Raw genomic sequence first — 20330 nt, forward strand, 5'->3', positions numbered from 1 at the left:
CGACTGATCCCAGAGATCTGAGTGGTACGCAATGGTGTCTTCCCTAACATTCTCTCTCTCTTAAGCTATTTTATACTATTTTTCACCTTTCAGGTGGAGCTTGAGTGACTCTAGTCATACATACCTTTGTTTAGGATTGGTGTAAAGTTTTCTCGCTTTGCTTTTAAAGGTATAAGCTAGGAAAATTCAAAGTGCAAGCTCAGTGAGGGGTGGTCGCACCTTGGAGGCAGGTAGCTTTTGGGATGGAGGTGTGTTTTGGCATTATAATGATGTTATAATGAGCAAAGTTCACCATAAGGACAGTATTTTGTCAAAAACATGACAGGCTGTTGGCCCAGGGTAGAAAATATGCAGCTTATCGGTTCCGTGGTACCTTCAATTTCCCGTATTATCACAGAGCCTGGCACGGTATCTCCACACCGCCCCACCCTCTGAGCAGTTCCTCTTAGAGCCAACACACCAAGTTCCCCTGGCGTTTCTGGGGTTGCTAGGCCTGCAACCCATCTAAGGTTGCAGGCCTAGGGAACTTCCATGGAATGGATCCCTTGTATGTCAGCTGCACTCCACCCGGGAAGCTTCTTCAATGCTGTGCCTTACCTAAAAGTGTGAATATAAGTTTAATTTCTAAGTCACCTCCAGCAATTATTCCACAAAGGTTGAGATCAAACTTTGTCCTAGCTGGATAAAGCCAAGTACTGCAGAGAGGTAACACTTTTTCCATGGCCTCCGCCCAGCCAAAGCAAGTTGCATCAACACTAAGTATTCTGCTGACTACAAGTGTATATCTCCTTTTCCTGGGCACAGCAATGACATAGAATGGAAGTAGACATAGTAAATGACATAGAACAGAAAAAGAAACACTATTTGTTTTTCCCAGGCAACAGGAGAGCAGTACTAAACTTGTCTTTGACCAGGAATGGGGGCTAAAAAAAACGGTGGAGATGGAGAAGCAAGAAAATGCTGTGTTACGCCATATAACTGCCCTTCTTCTCCACATCTTCATGTAAGCTATGACAGGACAGTCTGCAACGGCAAACAAATCCAATGTCTGTTTGGCTGCCTTCCTCTGCAAGATGTGCCTGGTTTTGCTCTTTGGATAAAGTACCATTGCAAGAGGTTTTTCCTTCCCAGCTTCAGGACTTTACATTTGTCCTTTTTGCTTTTTATAAGATTCCTGTCAGCCCATTAAACCAGCCTGTCTAGGTCCCTCTGAATGGCAGCTCTGCCCTTGGGGTTATCTCCCCCCACCCCCAAACTGATAAGAGTGCACTCCATCACCTCCTCCAAGTTGTTGGTAAAGATGCTGAACAGAACAAGTCCCAGGAAAGACCCAACAGGTGGTATTCCACTTGTTGCCAGCCTCCAGGTAGAGTGCAACCCACTAATCACTACTCTCTGAGCCTGACCATCCAATCAGCTTTTTAACCATGTAGCTGTCCACCCACTCGGACTGTAACATCCTAGTTTGGACACAAGAATATTGTGCAAGACAGTGACAAAGGCCTTGTTAAATGTGAGGTAAGTGACACGCGCTGGTCTCCCCTCATCCACAAATCCAGTCAGATTTATCAGAGAAAGTAATAAGGTCACACAGGCATGATTTACCCTTAGTAAATCCATGCTGACTCTTCCCATTCACCTTCTTGTGCCCAGAAATGTGTTCCAGGAGGACTCACTCCATGTTTTTCCCAGGTACCAAAGTGAGGCTGACCAGCCTGTAGATGTCCAGACTGTCTTTTTAGCCTTTTCTGAAGATGGGTGTGACATTTTCTCTTTCGTCTTTCTGGGGCGCTTCAGCTTCCTATTCATTTGAATAATGAAGTCTCGAGGACACACACTAGTAAATGGCTATTTATTTATTTTTTGGGGGATTGCTATTTCTCAAGCATTTGGCAAATGTTCAAAACTTCCCTCCTTCTGTAGCTTCCCAAGGATTTAGTATTTTCACATACTAAGAAATAAGCATTCCCACACACCATTTTCTCTCTTGTCAGTGGTATACAGGAATTGCCACAATGGTTATTTAAAAGTGTCAGTGGTCCTCAGAGAAGTGACATGTGTCTTGCCCATGAAGGTATGTGAGTTATTAAATTAGGTCAGTACAACCAACCCTTGATGCTGGATTTCTTGGGGGTTTTTTTCCAGGTTTCTCTGGGCTGCGTCTGACTGGAGGGGACACTGCTTGCTCAGGACATCTGAAAGTAAAGCAAGAAGAAACTTGGGCTACAGTCTGTTTTTCACACATTGATTTTAAAACTGCCTCTGTTATATGCAATGAGTTAGAGTGTGGCCAGGCTGTGGATATCTTGAGAGGAACTCACTTTGGAGACAGACATGAACTGACCTGGCAAGAAGAGTTTCACTGTGTAGGGAATGAGACTCACCTTGCACACTGTCCCAGGATGCTGCACCATAGTAAGACATGCTCTCATGATGCCACTGTTGAATGTTCAGGTGAGACTTTGGACTGATGGACGTAATTTACATGTGTCCTATATGTCTTCTTCCTTTCAACCCACAGTTCAGAGCCTCTGTATATTTCTGTGGTCCTCAGGGTTCTTGGGTGCTTGCCCTATCATGCCTTGAGCCATCCAGGGAAGGCCAGGAAGTAATAGAGGGCAGCCCTACAATCTCTCATTCACTCTACTGAGAGTCTGCATTTAACATGGGCTGTTCTAACCACTTCACTTCTGCACTAGGGATGCGGATCTCAAAAGGGCTGTAATTTCTTTTATGCTACTAGAGGTATGCACTCAGTAGTGCTGAGAATTCCTTCCATGTCTTTCTCATATATGTAAAAGGAGAGATAGCCAGAGCAGACAAGCAGGAACATGGAGAAATGAATTTATCTTCTGTGCTGCCAGTGTGTATGTTAATCCCTGGCACTTCAGTTAAAAACGGGGAGAGGTACTATACCTCCAAAAGGTCAAAGGAGGCACAAGTTACAAACTTAAGTTATTTAAAACAAAAAAAATAAAAAGTCGTCAGAGGCCTGGATAACTTTAGTTGTGACTGCCAGGTAACACCATTTAAGAACTCTATACACTCATGGCTGCCAGGGGCTCTAAATACAGCTAACTTATTGCCACCCACTACAAAAGTGATGATTAGACCTAGCAAACACAACATTTTTCCTGAGGGCACAAATCAAAAGGTGTAAACTGAAGATGGGGCAGAGCAGCTGGCAACACCCTGTCACAAAACAAGCCTGGAAAGGACTGCAGTTCATGTCCATTTCCCAGTCAAAGGGCTGCAGTCTGTTTCAAGACTGCCTTGAACACTGTCTTACTGGCCATGGCAATCTGAAGTGCTGGCTGGGGAGCTGTGGCAGCCAAACAGCCTATTTAAGGTATCAGTAACTGACAGGTCTTGGATCCTGCCTCCATCTTGCAAGAGTCACAGCTCAGAGTGGAAATCCAGGTCTCATTAGGGGGAGTATGATGCAAGGACCAGGCAAGGGTAAGAAGTAACAGTGTGAGAAGATAGAGGGACTGTATGAGGCTGGCAGTAGGACACCACAGTCCTACCCATGCTTAAATTATTGTTAATATGCTGATGGGCATAGCCTGTTGTGTTCAGAGCCTTATGCTGTGCCATGGATGAAAGCTGAGAATTGCACGCTGCACTTGCTGCTTACCAGGTAATGTGAGATAACCAACTACTGAGAGAGTGCTTCTAGTAGCTCCTGCCCTGAGTTTCTCACATGCTCCAAATGCAAGGCAATGCTGGAACTGCCTCTGCAAGAAAAGATGTTGCAAGGTAGCAGCAGTATTGTGGGGGAAAGAGAGAGAAGAGCAGAGGAGGAGAGACTGAACTTAAAGAGTCAAAAGACTTTTAATCATGTAGTGCAGGCTACAACATGGACAATAAAGACTTTTTTTTCAGAGCTGGCTTATGAGCATCCTGGTCTAACATGGATCCCAGTAACCTAAGACATAGTGAGTGCTAGTTCTTTGCAGCTAGTTTCTTGCAGCTAGATATCTCTTACAATTTTCAGTGCAATAGCACAAAAAACCCTTGTAACTGCTAAGTTCCTTTATTCTTCCCACAGGCTATGGTGGGTACAGGCTGGCAAACGGCAGTACCACATGTTCAGGGAGAGTAGAGCTTCTTTATGGAGGCATGTGGGGAACCCTGTGTGACTACCTATGGGATTTACCAGCTGCCAATGCCCTCTGCCAGCAGCTGGACTGTGGAGTTGCCCTACTGATACCAGATGGACAGTCCTTCAGGAAAGGAAATGGATCTGTCTGGAACAGCACATTCAGCTGCAAGAAGAATGGCTCACGCCTGAGAGACTGTCCTGTGACTGTGCTAGGTCATGATGAATGCCCTGCTGGAAAAGATGCTCGTGTGGTATGTTCAGGTGAGCAGCAGAAAGGTCTAAGAGGAGAACTGAAAATCTCCTTCTTTGAGGAAAAAGATGGACCCAAAATCCAGAGGGTGTCTGTGGAGCCAAGTCTTTTGTCTGCTGCTACAGGCATTTCCGGGAGTTGAGGCTGCACTTCACCTGTACCACAAGGCTGCTCTCTGCGAAATGCTCCTAGTGTCAGGGAACAGCAGGAACAGGGCTGCTCCACAAGGTAGGATGAGCTGGGGGCAGAGGGTGAGGACAACACAGGCAGTGTCCTTACCCACCAAGGCACAATCCAAAGCATCTGCACAGAGGACAGAGGAAGGTACTGATAACAAGGTCTATGGACACTCCCAGACAAGGCAAAGTAATCAATCAGATGTAGGGTCCAATCAGAGTACAGTCAGGAGTAGCAGGAGACAAGACTGGAGACAGTTACACTAGTCACATAGTTGAGGCAAGGACTGAAGGCCTGGTCCAGGTTTAAGTGAGGCCTTGGACCAGTAGCCCAAGGGTGCATAGCTGGAGGCCCTAAGTGAGGCTGGTCAGAAAAATTAAGGTCTATTGGTTTACCCAGAGCCCTGAAACCTAGCACCCTGAGTTTAAAAATTGCAAAAAGGAGCAGATCCTGATTTCCAGTCATTCTTCTCAGTAAAATAGGGTGGACTGAAGTCTAGTTATGAGTATGGAAGTTCTAGTGGCCCAGTGCAGTCATTTTTACTACTGAATTCTAAGGAAAACTCATTCCCATTTCCCAGTCACTTTCAGGTCATGCCCATGAGCAGTTACGAACATGACATCTCAATACTCACTTTCTCTTATATTCAGGGTGCGCAGGGGGCAGGTTGGTGAATGGCACCAGATGCTCTGGCAGAGTGGAGATCCGCCATGGAGACATGTGGGGAAAACTCTGCGGCTCCCACTGGAATTTGCAAGCTGCCAGTGTTCTCTGTCATCAGCTGAACTGTGGCTATGCAAAGTCAATCCAGACAGGAGACCGTTTTGTGGACGGGAATGGGCCTGTATGGAGAGATGCTTTTCACTGTGAAGGGACAGAGTCCTGCCTGTGGGATTGTGCTCAAGTGACTTTGGGCAATCCAACCTGTTCAGCCAGAGAAGCAGCCACTGTTATTTGCTCAGGTAAGTCAGGAGTGGCCTTTATGGGTACTGCAACTTCAGACCAAAGCAGCATTTGTGATCTCACCCTGCCAAGCAAGTGTGGTATGTCATCCTGTCTTTAATGCCCTTTCCCTTCCCTTCCCTTCCCTTCCCTTTCCCTTTCCCTTTCCTTTCCTTTCCTTTCCTTTCCTTTCCTTTCCTTTCCTTTCCTTTCCTTTCCTTTCCTTTCCTTTCCTTTCCTTTCCTTTCCTTTCCTTTCCTTTCCTTTCCTTTCCTTTCCTTTCCTTTCCTTTCCTTTCCCTTTCCTTTCCTTTCCTTTCCTTTCCTTTCCTTTCCTTTCCTTTCCTTTCCTTTCCCTTTCCTTTCCTTTCCTTTCCCTTTCCTTTCCTTTCCTTTCCTTTCCTTTCCTTTCCTTTCCTTTCCTTTCCTTTCCTTTCCTTTCCTTTCCTTTCCTTTCCTTTCCTTTCCTTTCCTTTCCTTTCCTTTCCTTTCCTTTCCTTTCCTTTCCTTTCCTTTCCTTTCCTTTCCTTTCCTTTCCTTTCCTTTCCTTTCCTTTCCTTTCCTTTCCTTTCCTTTCCTTTCCTTTCCTTTCCTTTCCTTTCCTTTCCTTTCCTTTCCCCCACTCCTCCAACCTTGGTTTCAGCATAGAAACTTCACTTAGTAGAGGGATTCACATTGTTTAGATGTGCCTGACCCCTCACAGGATCTAGTCTTTGAGATGGGGAAGCCCTTCTCGCTTCCCATTGCAGACTCTTGTGTGCATGAAAGCAAACAAAGCCTTAACAGAGGCTGTCTCCTTAACCAGTGGTGAGAATTATTTTTTTACCAACATAGAAATTTGTTTTCCATCTCTCTCCTGCATGTTATTTCTACTGCAGTAAGAGCAGTAGATGTTATTCAATAAATTTTCCAACTTTCTTGGGCCCAGGTCTTGCTGAATCACTCAGACTTTCAGGTGGTGAGAGCCGCTGTGATGGGCGAGTTGAGATCTCACTCCATGGCATGTGGAGCAGAGTCCTGGATGATGACTGGGACATTAAGGATGCTCATGTGGTATGCAGACAGCTCCAGTGTGGAATTGCCAAGAAAGCCTATTACCTTCCAAGGTCTGAGCGAGGCATGGGTCTTGTTGGCTTAAGAAGTGTCCAGTGTGCTGGAAATGAGACTCAGCTGATGCTCTGTAAGACCTCCCATTCTCAGACAGTGCCAACGGGAGTTGCTGAAGACGTTGGTGTGATTTGCTCAGGTGAGTTACTGTGCGAAAGGTACAGAATGCTTCCTAGGGTCGCCTCTAGCCCACCTTGTGCTGTGGTCTCACCAGATCTTAAATAGGCATGGATCTGAGTTTGTGATACCCACCTGCTTGTATATGCTAAGGGACAAATGATAGTTAAGGAAGCAAGCGTAATTTACATAATGCTTTCCTCATCTGAATTTCTTAAAGAATTTATCTCACAGAATCGAAAAGAAATAATAGAATACAAAAGCCATAAGAACACTAATTTGGCCATGACTGCCACACATTCTGACTGTCACTTGGGAATTAAATAGGTTTTACTTTGTGACATTTCTGTATTTATAGATACCTGCAGCCTTTCTGAAGTAAATTAGAACTGTTTCTACTCTTCTCTTATTTTGTAACCCATCTGTAACAGAAACTGTCTCTGTCTCTGTCTAACTAAACAAGTTTAGATAGAAAACAGCTTCTCCAGCTTTCTAAGATAAGGTGATGTCTGCATATACTTAGTATGACTAGACATTCCTTCTTGTTCGCAACATCTCACAGGAATTATTCAAACATTCACCTGATGCAGGAGTAGGCTTTTCCCCTTATGTGGTTTTAGCATCACAGGAGTTCTGCCCAAGAAACCATAACAGAAGAACTGGAATATAACAAGAACATGATGCCTTACAAGTGCTTTAAACATACAGCCATTATGCTGACCTGTGCATTATCATTATATTGCATGTTGACAGCTGGGTTTTCTTCCTGCAGGTAGCAGACAGATCAGGCTGGTGAATGGAACACAACGCTGTGCTGGGAGAGTAGAGCTTTATCATGATGGCATCTGGGGCACCATCTGTGATGATAACTGGGATATAGCAGATGCTAATGTTGTTTGCAAACAGCTGGAATGTGGCCATGCCATCAAGGCATTTGTCTCTGCTCATTATGGCAAAGGCTCAGGACAGATCTGGCTGGATGATGTGAACTGCAGTGGGGCTGAATCTGATCTCTGGGCATGTCCTTCTAGGGCATGGGGCCAGCACAACTGCCAACACAAAGAGGATGCTGGAGTCCTGTGCTCAGGTGTGTTCAGAAAATCCTTTTCTGAGCCTGTGGGTTGAAAGGGGGAGGGTTACATGAAGGGGAAGCAGAGAATAGTGAAGACTTGCTTGGACAGCCTCTTGCTCTCTTGACTACAAGCATAGTTGCTCAGCACATCCCCTTGGTCCCACCAAGATGCAAAGGGTCCTTATTTTGCGTTAACACACACAGAGAAGAAGTGTGGGGTGGGATATCTGGGGGGTAAATTGGAGGGTTTCCGTCAAGATTTCCACAGCAAGGGGCTGTGGGTATTCCTTGTGCAGGAGAAGGTCATCAACTGCCATGTGCCCATTACAGTCAGTCACAGCTGGCTCTGAAACCAATGGAAAAAACCCACTGTGCACCAAAGCATCAACCAATCAGAGAAGCATATGGTGGCTCTGCTCATGCATATTTAAGACAGAGTGGCAGCTGCAAGAGAGAGGAGAAATGAAGGAGAAGTGGAAAAAGACACTGCTGGGGACATGGCTGGAGACACGGTTTTCCATGCCAGAGGGGATATGCCTCTGAGAGGGCTGTGGCCTGTGGATAAGCCACACTGGAACAGATACACTCCTGAAGGGTCTGCAGACTGTGAGGACCCATGCTGGAGCAGGTATAACCCCTGAAGGAACTGCACCCTCTGGAGGGCCCACGATGGAGTGGGTACAAACCCTGAAGGGAATGCAGCCCGTGGACAGCAGTTGGTCAGCCATGTTGGACCAAGTACAAACCCTGAAGGGACTGCAGCCTTTGGAGAGCCCACAATGGAGCAAATACAACCCCTGAAGGGACTGCAGCCTGTGGAGCATCCATGCTGGAGTAGAGGAAAATGAATAAGAAGCAAAGAGCAGCAGAAAAAAACACAACCTCCTGCACTGAAGGAACTGGGAGGGAAAACAAAGGAAGTTAGGACTAATGAAGAGGATGAAAGATGTTTCCCTAAGTGTTTGTTTAATTGTTAATGTTTCCTTTTTTTTTCCTAATTACCCAAAGCAATGATTAAGATTATGTTAAGGCAAAAAATAAAATTAAGTTAAATTTCCCAAGCGGGAACTGTTTTGCCTGCAATAGCAGACAGTAAATATGGGAGACACTCTGGCAACACTAGTACCTGGCATGCCCTGGGACTGGAATAATTGTAGTGACTTTGAAGCTCCAGAGAAGCCTTGACTCTGATATTGGAAATTTTTCTTGTTGTGGTGTCGTGTAAATGGTACACCCATTGTCAGGGGGAGCAGGGAAGGGTATGAACTATGTGTAAACAGGTGGGAAATGGAGAGTGTGACAGACCTTGTTGGAGAGGAAGGTGATTGGGAAGAACTCCAGTGGCCTGGAGCCTGGATATTTTTGTGTCCAAGAATATCAGCCCGGGAGACGCAAAGTGAATTGCCTTTATGTTGCCTGTGAAACCACAAAAGAGTGGTATGTTGCTCTGCTGTGGGATACATCAGAGCCTACCATGTGCTCACAGCAGGTCTTCAAGAGGCACTGGGACAGCTTAGCAGAGCTGGGGAATCTGGTTGATGGTCTCAGAGTAAGGGTCTGGTAAAGTGGTGTTAACTAGTGCTCAGCACAAAAGGGAGGATTCTGGTCAGAAGTTAGCAGCTAGTAGCACTGAAATGGTCAAATTGCAAGCTTCAGGCTGCTTGTGGGAGCACCTACAGCTTAGATTGACTGACCTGGCACCTTGGGAGGGCAAACTAGGCGCTCATGATGAATTAAAAAATGAGTCCTTTCAGGCAGCCCTAGTTACAGTAATTATGAGCCCTACGGAAAAAGGTACACTGCTCCCCAGAATGTGACCACTCAATGGGTCTTTACTCTGAGTGTAAATGAACGGAGAAATGTGGAGAAACTTACAGTCACTGCTCAAGGGAGAGGCCTCTGCAGCCTCTGCCAGCTGACCAAATTGCTTGAATAAGCACCATGGACCTCCACACAATAAACAAGAATCCAGGCTTCCTTGGGCATTACTGGATTTTGATGTATCCACATCCCTGGTGACAACCAATTGACCAAACCCACATATCAAGTGACCTGAAATAAGCCTCATTTTGAGTGGGAAGAAGAACACCAGCAAGCTTTGGAGCTGATCAGCAGGAGATAGTCCATGCCATGGCATTAGGACCAATATGGGTATGTAACAATGTAAAAAAATTGTTATATACACATGCAGGAAAGAAAAGCATCATACAGTGTTTGTGGCACTGAGTATCCCAAGAGATGAGAGACGCTGTTGGCACTCCAGTGTCAGATCCACAAAGGAGCAGAAAATAACTACTCCCCTCTAGAGCAAGAAGTCCTAGCTGTATATGCAGAGGGTGTCTGAGTGTCACTGAAGTGAGTGCAGAGCAGTCACTGTGGTTATGCCCTAGAGTAGCTGTCCTGAATTTTAGGTTCAAGGATTCAAAACCACTGAGGGAAGAGCAGCCACAACTACATGGCAAAAATGGCTACTGGCCCTTTGCCAATCTGCAGATATTGGTTCAAGCTCCAGACCAGGATTAGTTTAATTTACTAAGTCAATGGCCAGCAATCAATAGTATGAGGAAGACCAAACACCTTTGGCTGTCAGAGTCCTAGCATATGATGAATTAAGTACTGAAAATAAACAACAGAGTTTGTTTACTGATGGATCCTGTAAAAGCACAGCAAGAAACAGGAGGTGGAAATCCCTGGAACCCCTCTACAAGAGAAGCTGCCATCTGGAAGGAGACTTGAAGAAGTTTGAAAGGCCTTGAAAATAGCCTTGGAACATAGGAGCATCAACAGACCCACATATACAGACTCCTAGATGGTGAATAATGTGGTAAAGAAATGGCTTGAAGAATGAAATCGTGATAACTGGCAGCAGCGAGGAAAACCATTTTGAGCAGAAGTATGGAAAGTAGTACAACAGCTGCTTGAAGAAAGACCTGCTTGGTATGTCATCCTAATAATGCAAGTATCCCAGATGCAAAGGCAACTCAGGAAGAGAAACACAGCAACCAAGCTGACCAGCGAGCTCAACCTGTCAGCAGAGATTTGGGATGGGAGCATGGGAGCATAAAGGAAAATTATTTTTAGATAGATGAGCCTAGGAAACTGCTAGCATGCTGCAAGGGATTGAGGACAGAGAAGACTGCTTAGGCTTGTCTTTGGAAGACATAATGCAAGCAATTAAGCAGTGTGATGTCTGTGGAATAACACAACATACAGCGTGAATGATGAAACAGTATGCACAGTGAGAGAAATGAATGTTTGGAGATGCCTGGCAAGTGGATTATAAAGACCAACCCCTTCCTCCCCAGAAGCACTGGCAGATGCTATGTTCTCATACTGGTAGAGCATCACAAGGGTGGCTAGAAGCTTTCCCCACTCAGACAGCAAACGCAGGTAGCACCCTAGAAGGAATAAACAAACATATCTGTTGGCACCACGGAATGCCGCTTAGGCAGGAGTCAGACAATGTAAGTCATTACCGAAACACAACCATTCAAGAATGAGTAGAGTGGGTACATTGCCAGGCAGCTGGAAAAGTAGAGCTGTGCAATGATTTACTTAAACCCATGCAGCCCAAAAGAAAACCTGAGCTCATTTGGGTAATAAAGTACCAGCCAGCCCTGAGGATGTTTGGATTGGGAAGCCTGCAACAGTTGAAATCCCTAAGACAGTGGTCTCTATTGTTTGAAAAGCAGGGTTTACTTACTGGTTGGTCTTTGGAAAAAGAAAAATGAAATGTGTGCCTTTACATAAAGTAAACAGAAGAGAGCAATCTTACTTTATCTCGTAAACTACATTCTTGTTCATGTGTTTTGCAGGGACAAGGTCTGAATCTTGTAATAAATATATGTTGAGATTGGTATGATGTTAACTCCTATAATGTGGTTCCCAGAATGAGAGGCAGTGTTTTACTGACTCTATGTGCATGTTCTTACAATGACAATACCTATTATCTGGGACTAAGGGTGGAGTTTATAATGCATGTATTTTATGACTATGATGATAGTAAAGTAGAGTTTATAATGGATGTATGTTCAAACACTTCTTAAATATGTGTTTCACAGAGGTGAGGGGTGAAATGTACTGGCTACAACTGGCAGGGTTTCAGTCACTGGAGGCTGCAGGGGTGCCCTGTCCTTCTGCAGGGCAGCCATTCCAGCTGGCCCTGAAATTATTGTAAACAAGTAATTGCACACTAAAACTTCAACAAATCGGAGGAGCGCATGGTACCTATGCTTCAACATACAAAAGAAATATGCCTGCAACTGTGGGGGGTGGCCATCACTGTTGTTTGTTGATGTAGATGCTGGTGAATGCTGGCTAACGAGAGAGGATCACTGTATGACTTCTGGTTTTAAGTGTTTGTCACTTTTAGAGTGGTTTCCTCTGGCACTTTCTCATTCAGAGTGATGAACAGGATTGTTAGCAGATTCTGGATTTCACTCATCACAGCCAAGTTCCTAGCAGAATCAGGCCCCTCTAATTCCATTTTTATGTCTTCACTTCTAGAGTTCCTGGCTCTGAGGCTGGTGAATGGCAATGACTGTGCTGGGCGGCTAGAAGTTTTCTACAATGGGACATGGGGGAGCATTTGCTCCAATCGTATGTCTCAACTCACTGCAATAACTGTATGCAAACACCTGAACTGCGGAGATGGTGGTGAAATCGCAAGAGACTTCAAATATGGCAGAGGTTCTGGGCCCACGTGGCTGGACCACATTGAGTGTACTGAGCAACATAGTTCTCTCTGGCAATGTCAGTCAGACCCCTGGGATCCTCAGTCATGTGATAACCGAGCAGAAGAGACCCATATTTCTTGCACTGGTAATTAGAAATGCATCTGTACAGGACTGCCCAGACATATACATAAACCTATGCATGCCTATATGGACATTGTAGTAATTACCTCATGTTCATTTGTTATCTGGTATATATTATTTCTAGTTTCATGCAAATGGCACAAACATTTTTCTTTGTGTATATCCTTGATGTAAATGAGGGAATTAAAATTACATGAGTGTCACCAAGTGCAGTTACCCAGCAGAAATCCCAAGGAAGTCCCCGATAGGATAGTGCCACTGCATATTTTTAAAGCAAAAACCTACGATACACAGTCAGTCTGTGAGATCTGAGTTAGGATCAGACTTCTCAAGGAGTCTAGAGGCATGTATGTGTTTCTACATGTATGGAGGCATATCAGTGCATATGTACATGTACACACATGCATGCACATAGCCATGGACAAGTGTATGAACTAGTTCCGTTCTAAAGGTCTATTTCTAATGCCTGCTCTTATGACAGTATTTCATACCTGTGGATTCCCACTGTAATATAAATGAATTCTAGACGACATTCAGATCTCCTAAAAAGGATTGCAGCTGCCTCACACAAGAAGAAAGCAAGCACAGTCATCAGGAAGATTATTTAATTCACAGCAATAGCCAAACAGTGATCCACCAAGTTCTAAATAGGCCACGTATATATCATAGGAAAAAATTAACTTGATGATTAATTTTCAGGCATTTTATACTCCCTCACTCTTTTTAGAGAATAATCAAATTATTTACTTCAGCATTTAAATTCTACAGGAAGAAAAGAGATGACGACTCCAGCCACATTTGCTGAGTGTCCAAACTCTACAAGTTGTTCAGGTACCTCTACCTCTTTTTTTCTCCTTATTGGTCCCTACGGACCTTCCTGCTGTTTCAGCAATACAGAAGGTTTCTTCTCCCTGTTTTGCAGACAGGGAGAAGCTACGAGTCATAGGAGGAGAGGATGGATGTTCAGGCAGAGTGGAGATTTGGCACCAAGGTTTTTGGGGAACAGTCTGTGATGATTCCTGGGACATGGCAGATGCTAATGTTGTATGCAGGCAGCTGGGTTGTGGATCTGCTGCGTCTGCTCTGAGTGAAGCTGCCTTTGGGGAAGGGACTGGTCCCATTTGGTTGGAGAAGGTGCACTGTAAAGGCACAGAGCTGTCTCTTTGGGACTGTCCTACCAAGCCCTTGTTCGGCAAAAACTGTGATCATAAGGAAGATGCTGCTGTGAATTGCTCCGGTTAGTCCTTTGGTTCATTATACAGATCTGGGAAGGAGGTGGGCAGAGGAACATTATGTCCGCTGTACATCCCAGTGACTAGCCCCTTCATAATTTTGACAGCAGGAACTTCACAAATGATGTGAAGATGTTCTCCCTATTTTTCACACTTGCCTCTTCCTTAATCTGGACTCGCCTTCCTTTTGCAGGTATGACAGAAACAACAGCATCACCCACTAGAGCAGGTAAAACATTCCTTCTTCCCCCTTTCTTTCTCCCATCAAATGAGGATTTAATGTCCCTGATACTATAGAGCAGGTAAATCAGCAGTATATTCCAACTCATCAGAAAGCATCTCATGTAGCCTTTTGTAAAGGAGAGCTGAGTGGCACTACCCCCAGCTGCTGAATTTTAGCTGCTTGAGCAAGACCCACAACTGGGCAGCAGGTGACCTGCCTCACTCTGCTAGCATGGGCAAAGCAGGAGGCTACAGAGGAGCAGCCCTTTGGGTCACCTGATTCTCTATTTGTTGCTTCTTCATTTCCATTCAGATCCTCCCCGCCACCCTGCAACAAACACTATGAGAATTTCAACGCCTGTCATCCTCTGCATTATCCTGGGGGCCCTTCTCTGCCTGGTCCTTGCCATTCTTGCTGGACAGATCGGAAGTGCCAGGGCACAGCAGAGAGGTGGGTCCCTCAGGACTGGTATGAAATGCCTCCTTGACATGCCTGGCAAGTGTTTAGTTGGCTGAGGATTCTGGGGGGATCAGTGACAGATGAATGGCATCTGGTGCCACAGTGAGATTTTCACTTACTGTCTGGCAGTGAAAGAGCCCAGCAGTGCTTATCCTCAGTCAGCACCCCTCGATGACTTTCTGGGTACCAACAGGCCATGTACACCCCTTTAGGTCACTTCTCCTTTTCATGACCCCAGCCTGGGTATGAGCAAAGACTGTGTGAGTGATCATTGCCTTTTACTTTCAGGCTCCAGACTATCCTATGACCCCTTCTCTGAGGCTGTCTATGAAGAGATTGACTATAACCTGAAGAGGGAAAAGCAGGGCATGACTGGCCTCTCAGGTCTGTGTGTCTTGCTCTTGTCAAGGGAAAATTTCTCCTTGTGGGCCAGATCCCAATCTGTTACTTTGCAACTCCCAAATATACTGGGAAACTGAAAATTCCTAGATTTGAGGAGAGGGGTTTCCAGCACATTGGGCTCTGCCAATTCCTCTCCTAGGGACGATTCATTTTGTGCTGTCCTCACTGCAGCCATAGAGCATAGATCAGTATAGGTCAAACAAACAAACAAACAACAAAAAACAAAACCAAACAAAAAATGCTTTTACTGCAATTATTTAAAGCAGGAACAAATAAAGGAATAATTTGTATTTCCCTCCCAGTAGCTATGTGTCTCTGTAGGCTTCCTCCTGTCGACTGCTTTTCTCCCTTTGTGGCTTGCCTCACCCATGAGCCACAAGAGGTGTTATGGGGCCCCTGAGGGAGTCTTGGCTATTCCACCGTAAGCCCTTTACCTTGCAGGAGTAATATTGACCACCCAAGAATCTGCTTGACTTGGGTGTTATTACTCAAGTTATTACTTGACTTGTCTACTCTTTTCCTCATGATGCAGTCTTAGCAGCTAAGGAGAGTTTAATCTGATATCACACTCTTTCTCATTTGCCTAGATTCTTCCTCAGAGAGTTCAAAAACAAAGGCACAGTTTTATAGCTGGGACAGTGATGAAGAAAATGGTCCTGGAGCTACTCAAGGTAATGGAAGATGGGGATCCTACAAAGAAAGAGACACAAAATGAGGGTAGTTTGTAATTTTCAAAGGATTATTGGTGATTAAAACTTTTTTCTTGCTGCACTTTATGTCCACTAGTGATGTTTGGATGTGAACCAAAAATTTCTGTTTAACTCTTGTGGTGGAAGAATGTCATTCAATCTCGTATACAAGTGCTAATCTTCTCTTATATATGAGAAGTTGAAAATAAATGTTTGAGGGTAGTATTGCACTCTTCACAGGATCCAGTCATATGAATCCAACAATTTGACAACTGCTTCTCCCAGAAATTGCAACTGTAACAGCTTGTAAGCTGTTGCTTCATTTCTGAGATAAATGGGGAGAATTAAGACAGAGGAAAAACATTCCCCAAATAAGAACATTGGCACACCATTGGAGTGGATTAGGGAATTTTCATTCGAGTGATCTGAAGAAAATGCAGTTTGCCAGATTGGGGCGGGGGGCATGATTTGAAAAAGCTGAGAGAGAGCAAATGTTTGCAGAAGAATTGCATTTTCCTGGAGCTGATCAAAAAGCTCTCTTAGCTATTGCCTGGTCTCAGAGAGATAAACTGCCAAAGGCACGAGCAGTTTTGGACTCAGCTTCCCATATTCCCAACTCTATGCTGTGCTATGTCTTTAATTTTATTTTCTATTGTTTTTCTTATATTAAAGGGCTTTTATTATTTAAAATTAAAATAAAAGCTGTTCTTTTCCTTACCTGCTTTGAAATGCTTATCAAGAAGGCAATTATTCCAAATAAGATCTCTTTTTCTTATTCAGATTGAATATTGAGTACTAGGTAAAAAGTGAAATAGGAATGCTTTGATTGACTTTTATATATGTATTATTTGTATGTCCATGTGTGTATGCATATACTATAAAACAGTGAAAACTAATATCCTCTGAGGGATAGCTTCCAGTTAAGTACAGACCACAGAGCTAGCTGCCCTGGAGAAATTAGAGAGCTGGCTACTCACAGAACTAAGTTTGATGGATGGACTATTCAATGAATAAGGAATTGGCTGGATGGCCACATCCAAAGAGTTGCAGTCAACAGCTCAATGTCCAAATGGAGATCAGTAACAAGTGGTGTCCCTCAGGGGTCCGTACTGGGACTGGTACTGTTCAATATCTTTATTAATGACATAGACAGTGGGATCAAGTGCAACCTCAGCAAGTTTGCAGATGACACCAAGCTGAGTGGTGCAGTTGATTGATACACTTGAGGGAAGGGATGCCATCCAGAGGGACCTTGAGAGGTTTGAGAAATGGGCAAATATGAACCTCACCACATGAAGTTCAACAAGGCCAAGTGCAAGGTCCTGCATCTGGCTTGGGGCACTCACCAAGATCAGTACAGGCTGGGGGATGAAGGGATTGAGAGCAGCCCTGTGGAAAAGGACTTGGGGATACTGGTGGATGACAAATTGGATGTGAGCCAGCAATGTGTGCTTGCAGCCCAGAAAGCCAGTCACATCCTAGGATGCATAAAAAGAAGCATGGCTGGCAGGTCGAGGGAGGTGATTCTGCCCCTCTACTTCAGTCTGGTGAGACCCCAGAGTGTACTGGAGTACTGCGTCCAGCTCTGGAGTCCTCAGTACACAGAAGACATGGACCTGTTAGAACAGGTCCAGAGGAGGGACATAAAAATGATCAGAGGGCTGCAACACTTCTCCTGTGAAGACAGGCTGACAGAGTTGGGGTTGTTCAGCCTGGAGAAGAGAAGCAGAACTGCAGATATTTTTCTCCAAAGGTTTGGCCTAAGTTTGTAGCCACATGTCCATAGGCAAACGGCCAAGGGTGGCTACTTAGCAAGACCATTTCAGAGAAATTTAACAGAAGGTGGTTACAGCAATGAAAAGACAAGGAAGCAAGTGCTACACAGAGATAAACAAGGAGTAATTTGTCATTGTGCAATTATGAAATGCAGTGGGGAAGCTTATTCTGAAATAAACCCTGTCACTAACTGCCTCCTTCTCCAGATCTTCTTCCCCCTCCTGTCCCTCCTCCATGTTGATTTCTGGTCTCTACTTGTTACAGCAATGTATAACAATTATTGGAGCTATATAATTGTTGTCTGGAATACCTTAGAGTCCTCAGGAGGATCCTTGGTTTCTTATTGTTCATTATCGTCATGATAACATCAGTATTACATGCCCTTATTGCTGGATCATCAGCTACTGCTCTCTCTAGTGATAGTTAATACCTGTACTGTTCCAGAGGTCTCTCCACTGCCTGGAAATATCCTGGAAGATGGTTATGATGATGTGACAGAAGCTCCTGGACCTAAAGATGCTTCTCTTTCTGAGCAGAATAAACAGGAAATCATTGGGATCCCTGAAGAAAGCGACAGAAACAAGGATTCACAGACAGGTGAGGCCAGAAGAGCAGTGCTGTTAGTTTTCATAATTTATAGTTACTGTACTGAACTCAGGGAAAATCAAGGTGGAGGGTACCTCAAGGGATCACCTAGGTTTTATCTAACCACTGTCGGGAAGGAACACTACCTACCTACGCGAAGAGTGTAGGTTAGACATTTGTTATTCTGTTCTTACAGCCATTCAGTAGCAGTGTTTCCACAACCTCTACAGGTAATCTATACCCATGCTGTGTTTTCCTTACAGCTATAAAACTCTTGTCTGTGGCCTATCCTAAGTCTTCACTGCTGGAAATTAAAATTGTTACTTCCTACTATAAAGACCATGGGGATAGAGGAGTTGCATTCACCTTTGTAACAGCCTTTTAAGTACTTGAAGACTGTTAACATATCTCCCCTCAGTTCTATTTTGTATTTTGTTTCTCTAGACTGCAGCAACCTAAATTAGTCAATTTTCTACTTAGGTCTTGTTGACTAGACCTCTGCTCATTCTGTATGTCTTTATCCAGGCTGTGTTAGTAGGTCCCTATCTTTCAGAAAGTGTTTCAAAACCAAAATTTTACACTATTTCCATACAGCATGGTACTAAGACCTTACTAGTGTCAGGTAGAGCAGAAGGACCACTTCATATGTCTTACAGGATATCCTTGTCTTATGCATGCCAGTGTGTCTCCCTTTTTTGCAACAGCATGACACTCCTGACAGTGTTCAAAGTCTGGCCCAATGCAGCTCCAAATCCTGCTCTGTAAAATGCCACATACCATTAGACACTGATCTTTCTAATTATGCAGTTGATTGTTTCTCCCTTCATCTGTAGTCTTGTAAGTGTCCTTATTAGATTTCATTCTGTTTTCATCAAAACTTTGACAAGATCATTTGAATTCTAATATAGTATGGTATCATCTGGAAAACGTAATAAGAGCATGTGTATTTTATCTTAGGACTCAATAAAAATACTTAGTTGTATGTAGGGCCGTCAAAGAATCTTACCTGGTACAGTGAGCAACACTAAGAATACCATTTTTGTCTGAACTTGTAGCCAGTCTACAGAGGTTTGAGTTAGACTATATTTCTCTAGTTTACTTACAAAAATATCATGTGAGGTGAGTGACAATTTGCTTTACTCCCTTATAAAAGCACTTTTAGATAATCAAAAAGAAAAATCAGATTTATCTGGTGTGATTTATTTTTGATAAATCCATGTTATCTGTTATCTACCCTTTTTTTTCTTCTGTCTCCTTATAAGTAGTTTATTTGTTCTCATATTTTTCTGAAGTTGAACTTTCTGTAACTCCTAATCTTGTTTCTTCTCCCACACACACCATCTTAAAAATAAGCATACGTTCATGTTTCCCCAGTCCTTTAGAGCCTGTTCTCTGTGAGTTCTTAAAGACAGTGGATAGTGGCTGGAGGATGGATTCAGCTAGGTTTTCATCCTAGCACTAAATTTTGTCAGGCTCATCTAATTCAAAAAGAATTAACAAAAAATATTTAAGATAGATTTCTCTTTCTCTGTGCACTTAATATTAACTGTGGAACACCTTCTGATCAGCGGGTGAACTCCACCTTTTGGGGTAGTGATAAACATATTTCACAGAATCACAGAATCATATAGGTTGGAAAAGACCTTTAAGATCATCGAGTTTAACCATAAACCTAACACTATTTGACAGACTGAAGGCATGAAAAAAATAATCAAAATATTTTAGGACTTAAAGTGATTAGGAAACATCAGGTATTTTTTTAATAGCCCATGATTATATTCATTTTAACATTGTGTATAAAGTTGTGTACATTTCTACCTTACTCAAACGAATACTCAGTGTCTTTGTGAACCTCACTTGCTGTTGACTTCATACAAAGCTGCTCAGCTGTATTGACAACCTTTGCTGTTTGCAAAAACTGTGTATAGTCAAGGTATATTCATCTCTCTTATCATTTGTTTGTCTTCTTAAAATCAGAAGATACTAGGGTTTGCTAAATCTGGTCGTCTGATGGAGGTTCCATGTCCCTAGGTCCAGCCAGTAGTGAGCCTGAGCATGTGTAAGCATGCACACACATACATGCACATATAATGCACCCAGGACACACAAGGCTGGCTTGTAGAGACAACACAGAAAACATAGCACTCAAACACAAGCAGCACCGATGGCCTCATCCTGTTCCCCTCCCTGGCTGACCAGGATGAAAGCCTATTGGTGGAAAATGTATATGTACACACACAATATGGATCCCTCCAGTAGTTGGCCTTAGACACTTAGTCTATCCAGTAGCTGCCCCTGTATCCTAAGTCTCTCAAGTTGATGTCACCTGCATGTCACCTGGAGGCCCACAGAACCACTCCAGTTTCTGGTAATCAGAC

General features: G+C 43.9%; 2 protein-coding genes across 2 annotated transcripts in view; one reads left to right on the top strand and one right to left on the bottom strand.

Moving 5' to 3' along the window:
• The window catches only part of LOC140646629 (antigen WC1.1-like), a 29489-nt gene extending 11370 nt beyond the window's left edge, over positions 1–18119 (top strand). Inside the window, exons 3-15 of the mRNA XM_072850924.1 lie at positions 2146–2454; positions 4052–4366; positions 5183–5494; positions 6402–6719; positions 7470–7784; positions 12276–12590; positions 13355–13417; positions 13509–13823; positions 14012–14047; positions 14354–14495; positions 14796–14884; positions 15490–15573; positions 17812–18119. Coding sequence (XP_072707025.1) covers positions 2146–2454; positions 4052–4366; positions 5183–5494; positions 6402–6719; positions 7470–7784; positions 12276–12590; positions 13355–13417; positions 13509–13823; positions 14012–14047; positions 14354–14495; positions 14796–14884; positions 15490–15573; positions 17812–18119 — 2921 coding nt within the window. The remainder of the gene's footprint in view (positions 1–2145; positions 2455–4051; positions 4367–5182; positions 5495–6401; positions 6720–7469; positions 7785–12275; positions 12591–13354; positions 13418–13508; positions 13824–14011; positions 14048–14353; positions 14496–14795; positions 14885–15489; positions 15574–17811) is intronic.
• Positions 15204–20330, bottom strand: part of LOC140659469 (rap1 GTPase-activating protein 1-like) — a 73946-nt gene continuing 68819 nt past the window's right edge. Inside the window, exon 25 of the mRNA XM_072879187.1 lies at positions 15204–15592. The gene's annotated coding sequence lies outside the window, so the exon portion shown is untranslated. The remainder of the gene's footprint in view (positions 15593–20330) is intronic.

This window comes from Ciconia boyciana, chromosome 1, assembly GCF_034638445.1.
Source record: "Ciconia boyciana chromosome 1, ASM3463844v1, whole genome shotgun sequence".
Lineage (NCBI taxonomy): Eukaryota > Metazoa > Chordata > Aves > Ciconiiformes > Ciconiidae > Ciconia > Ciconia boyciana.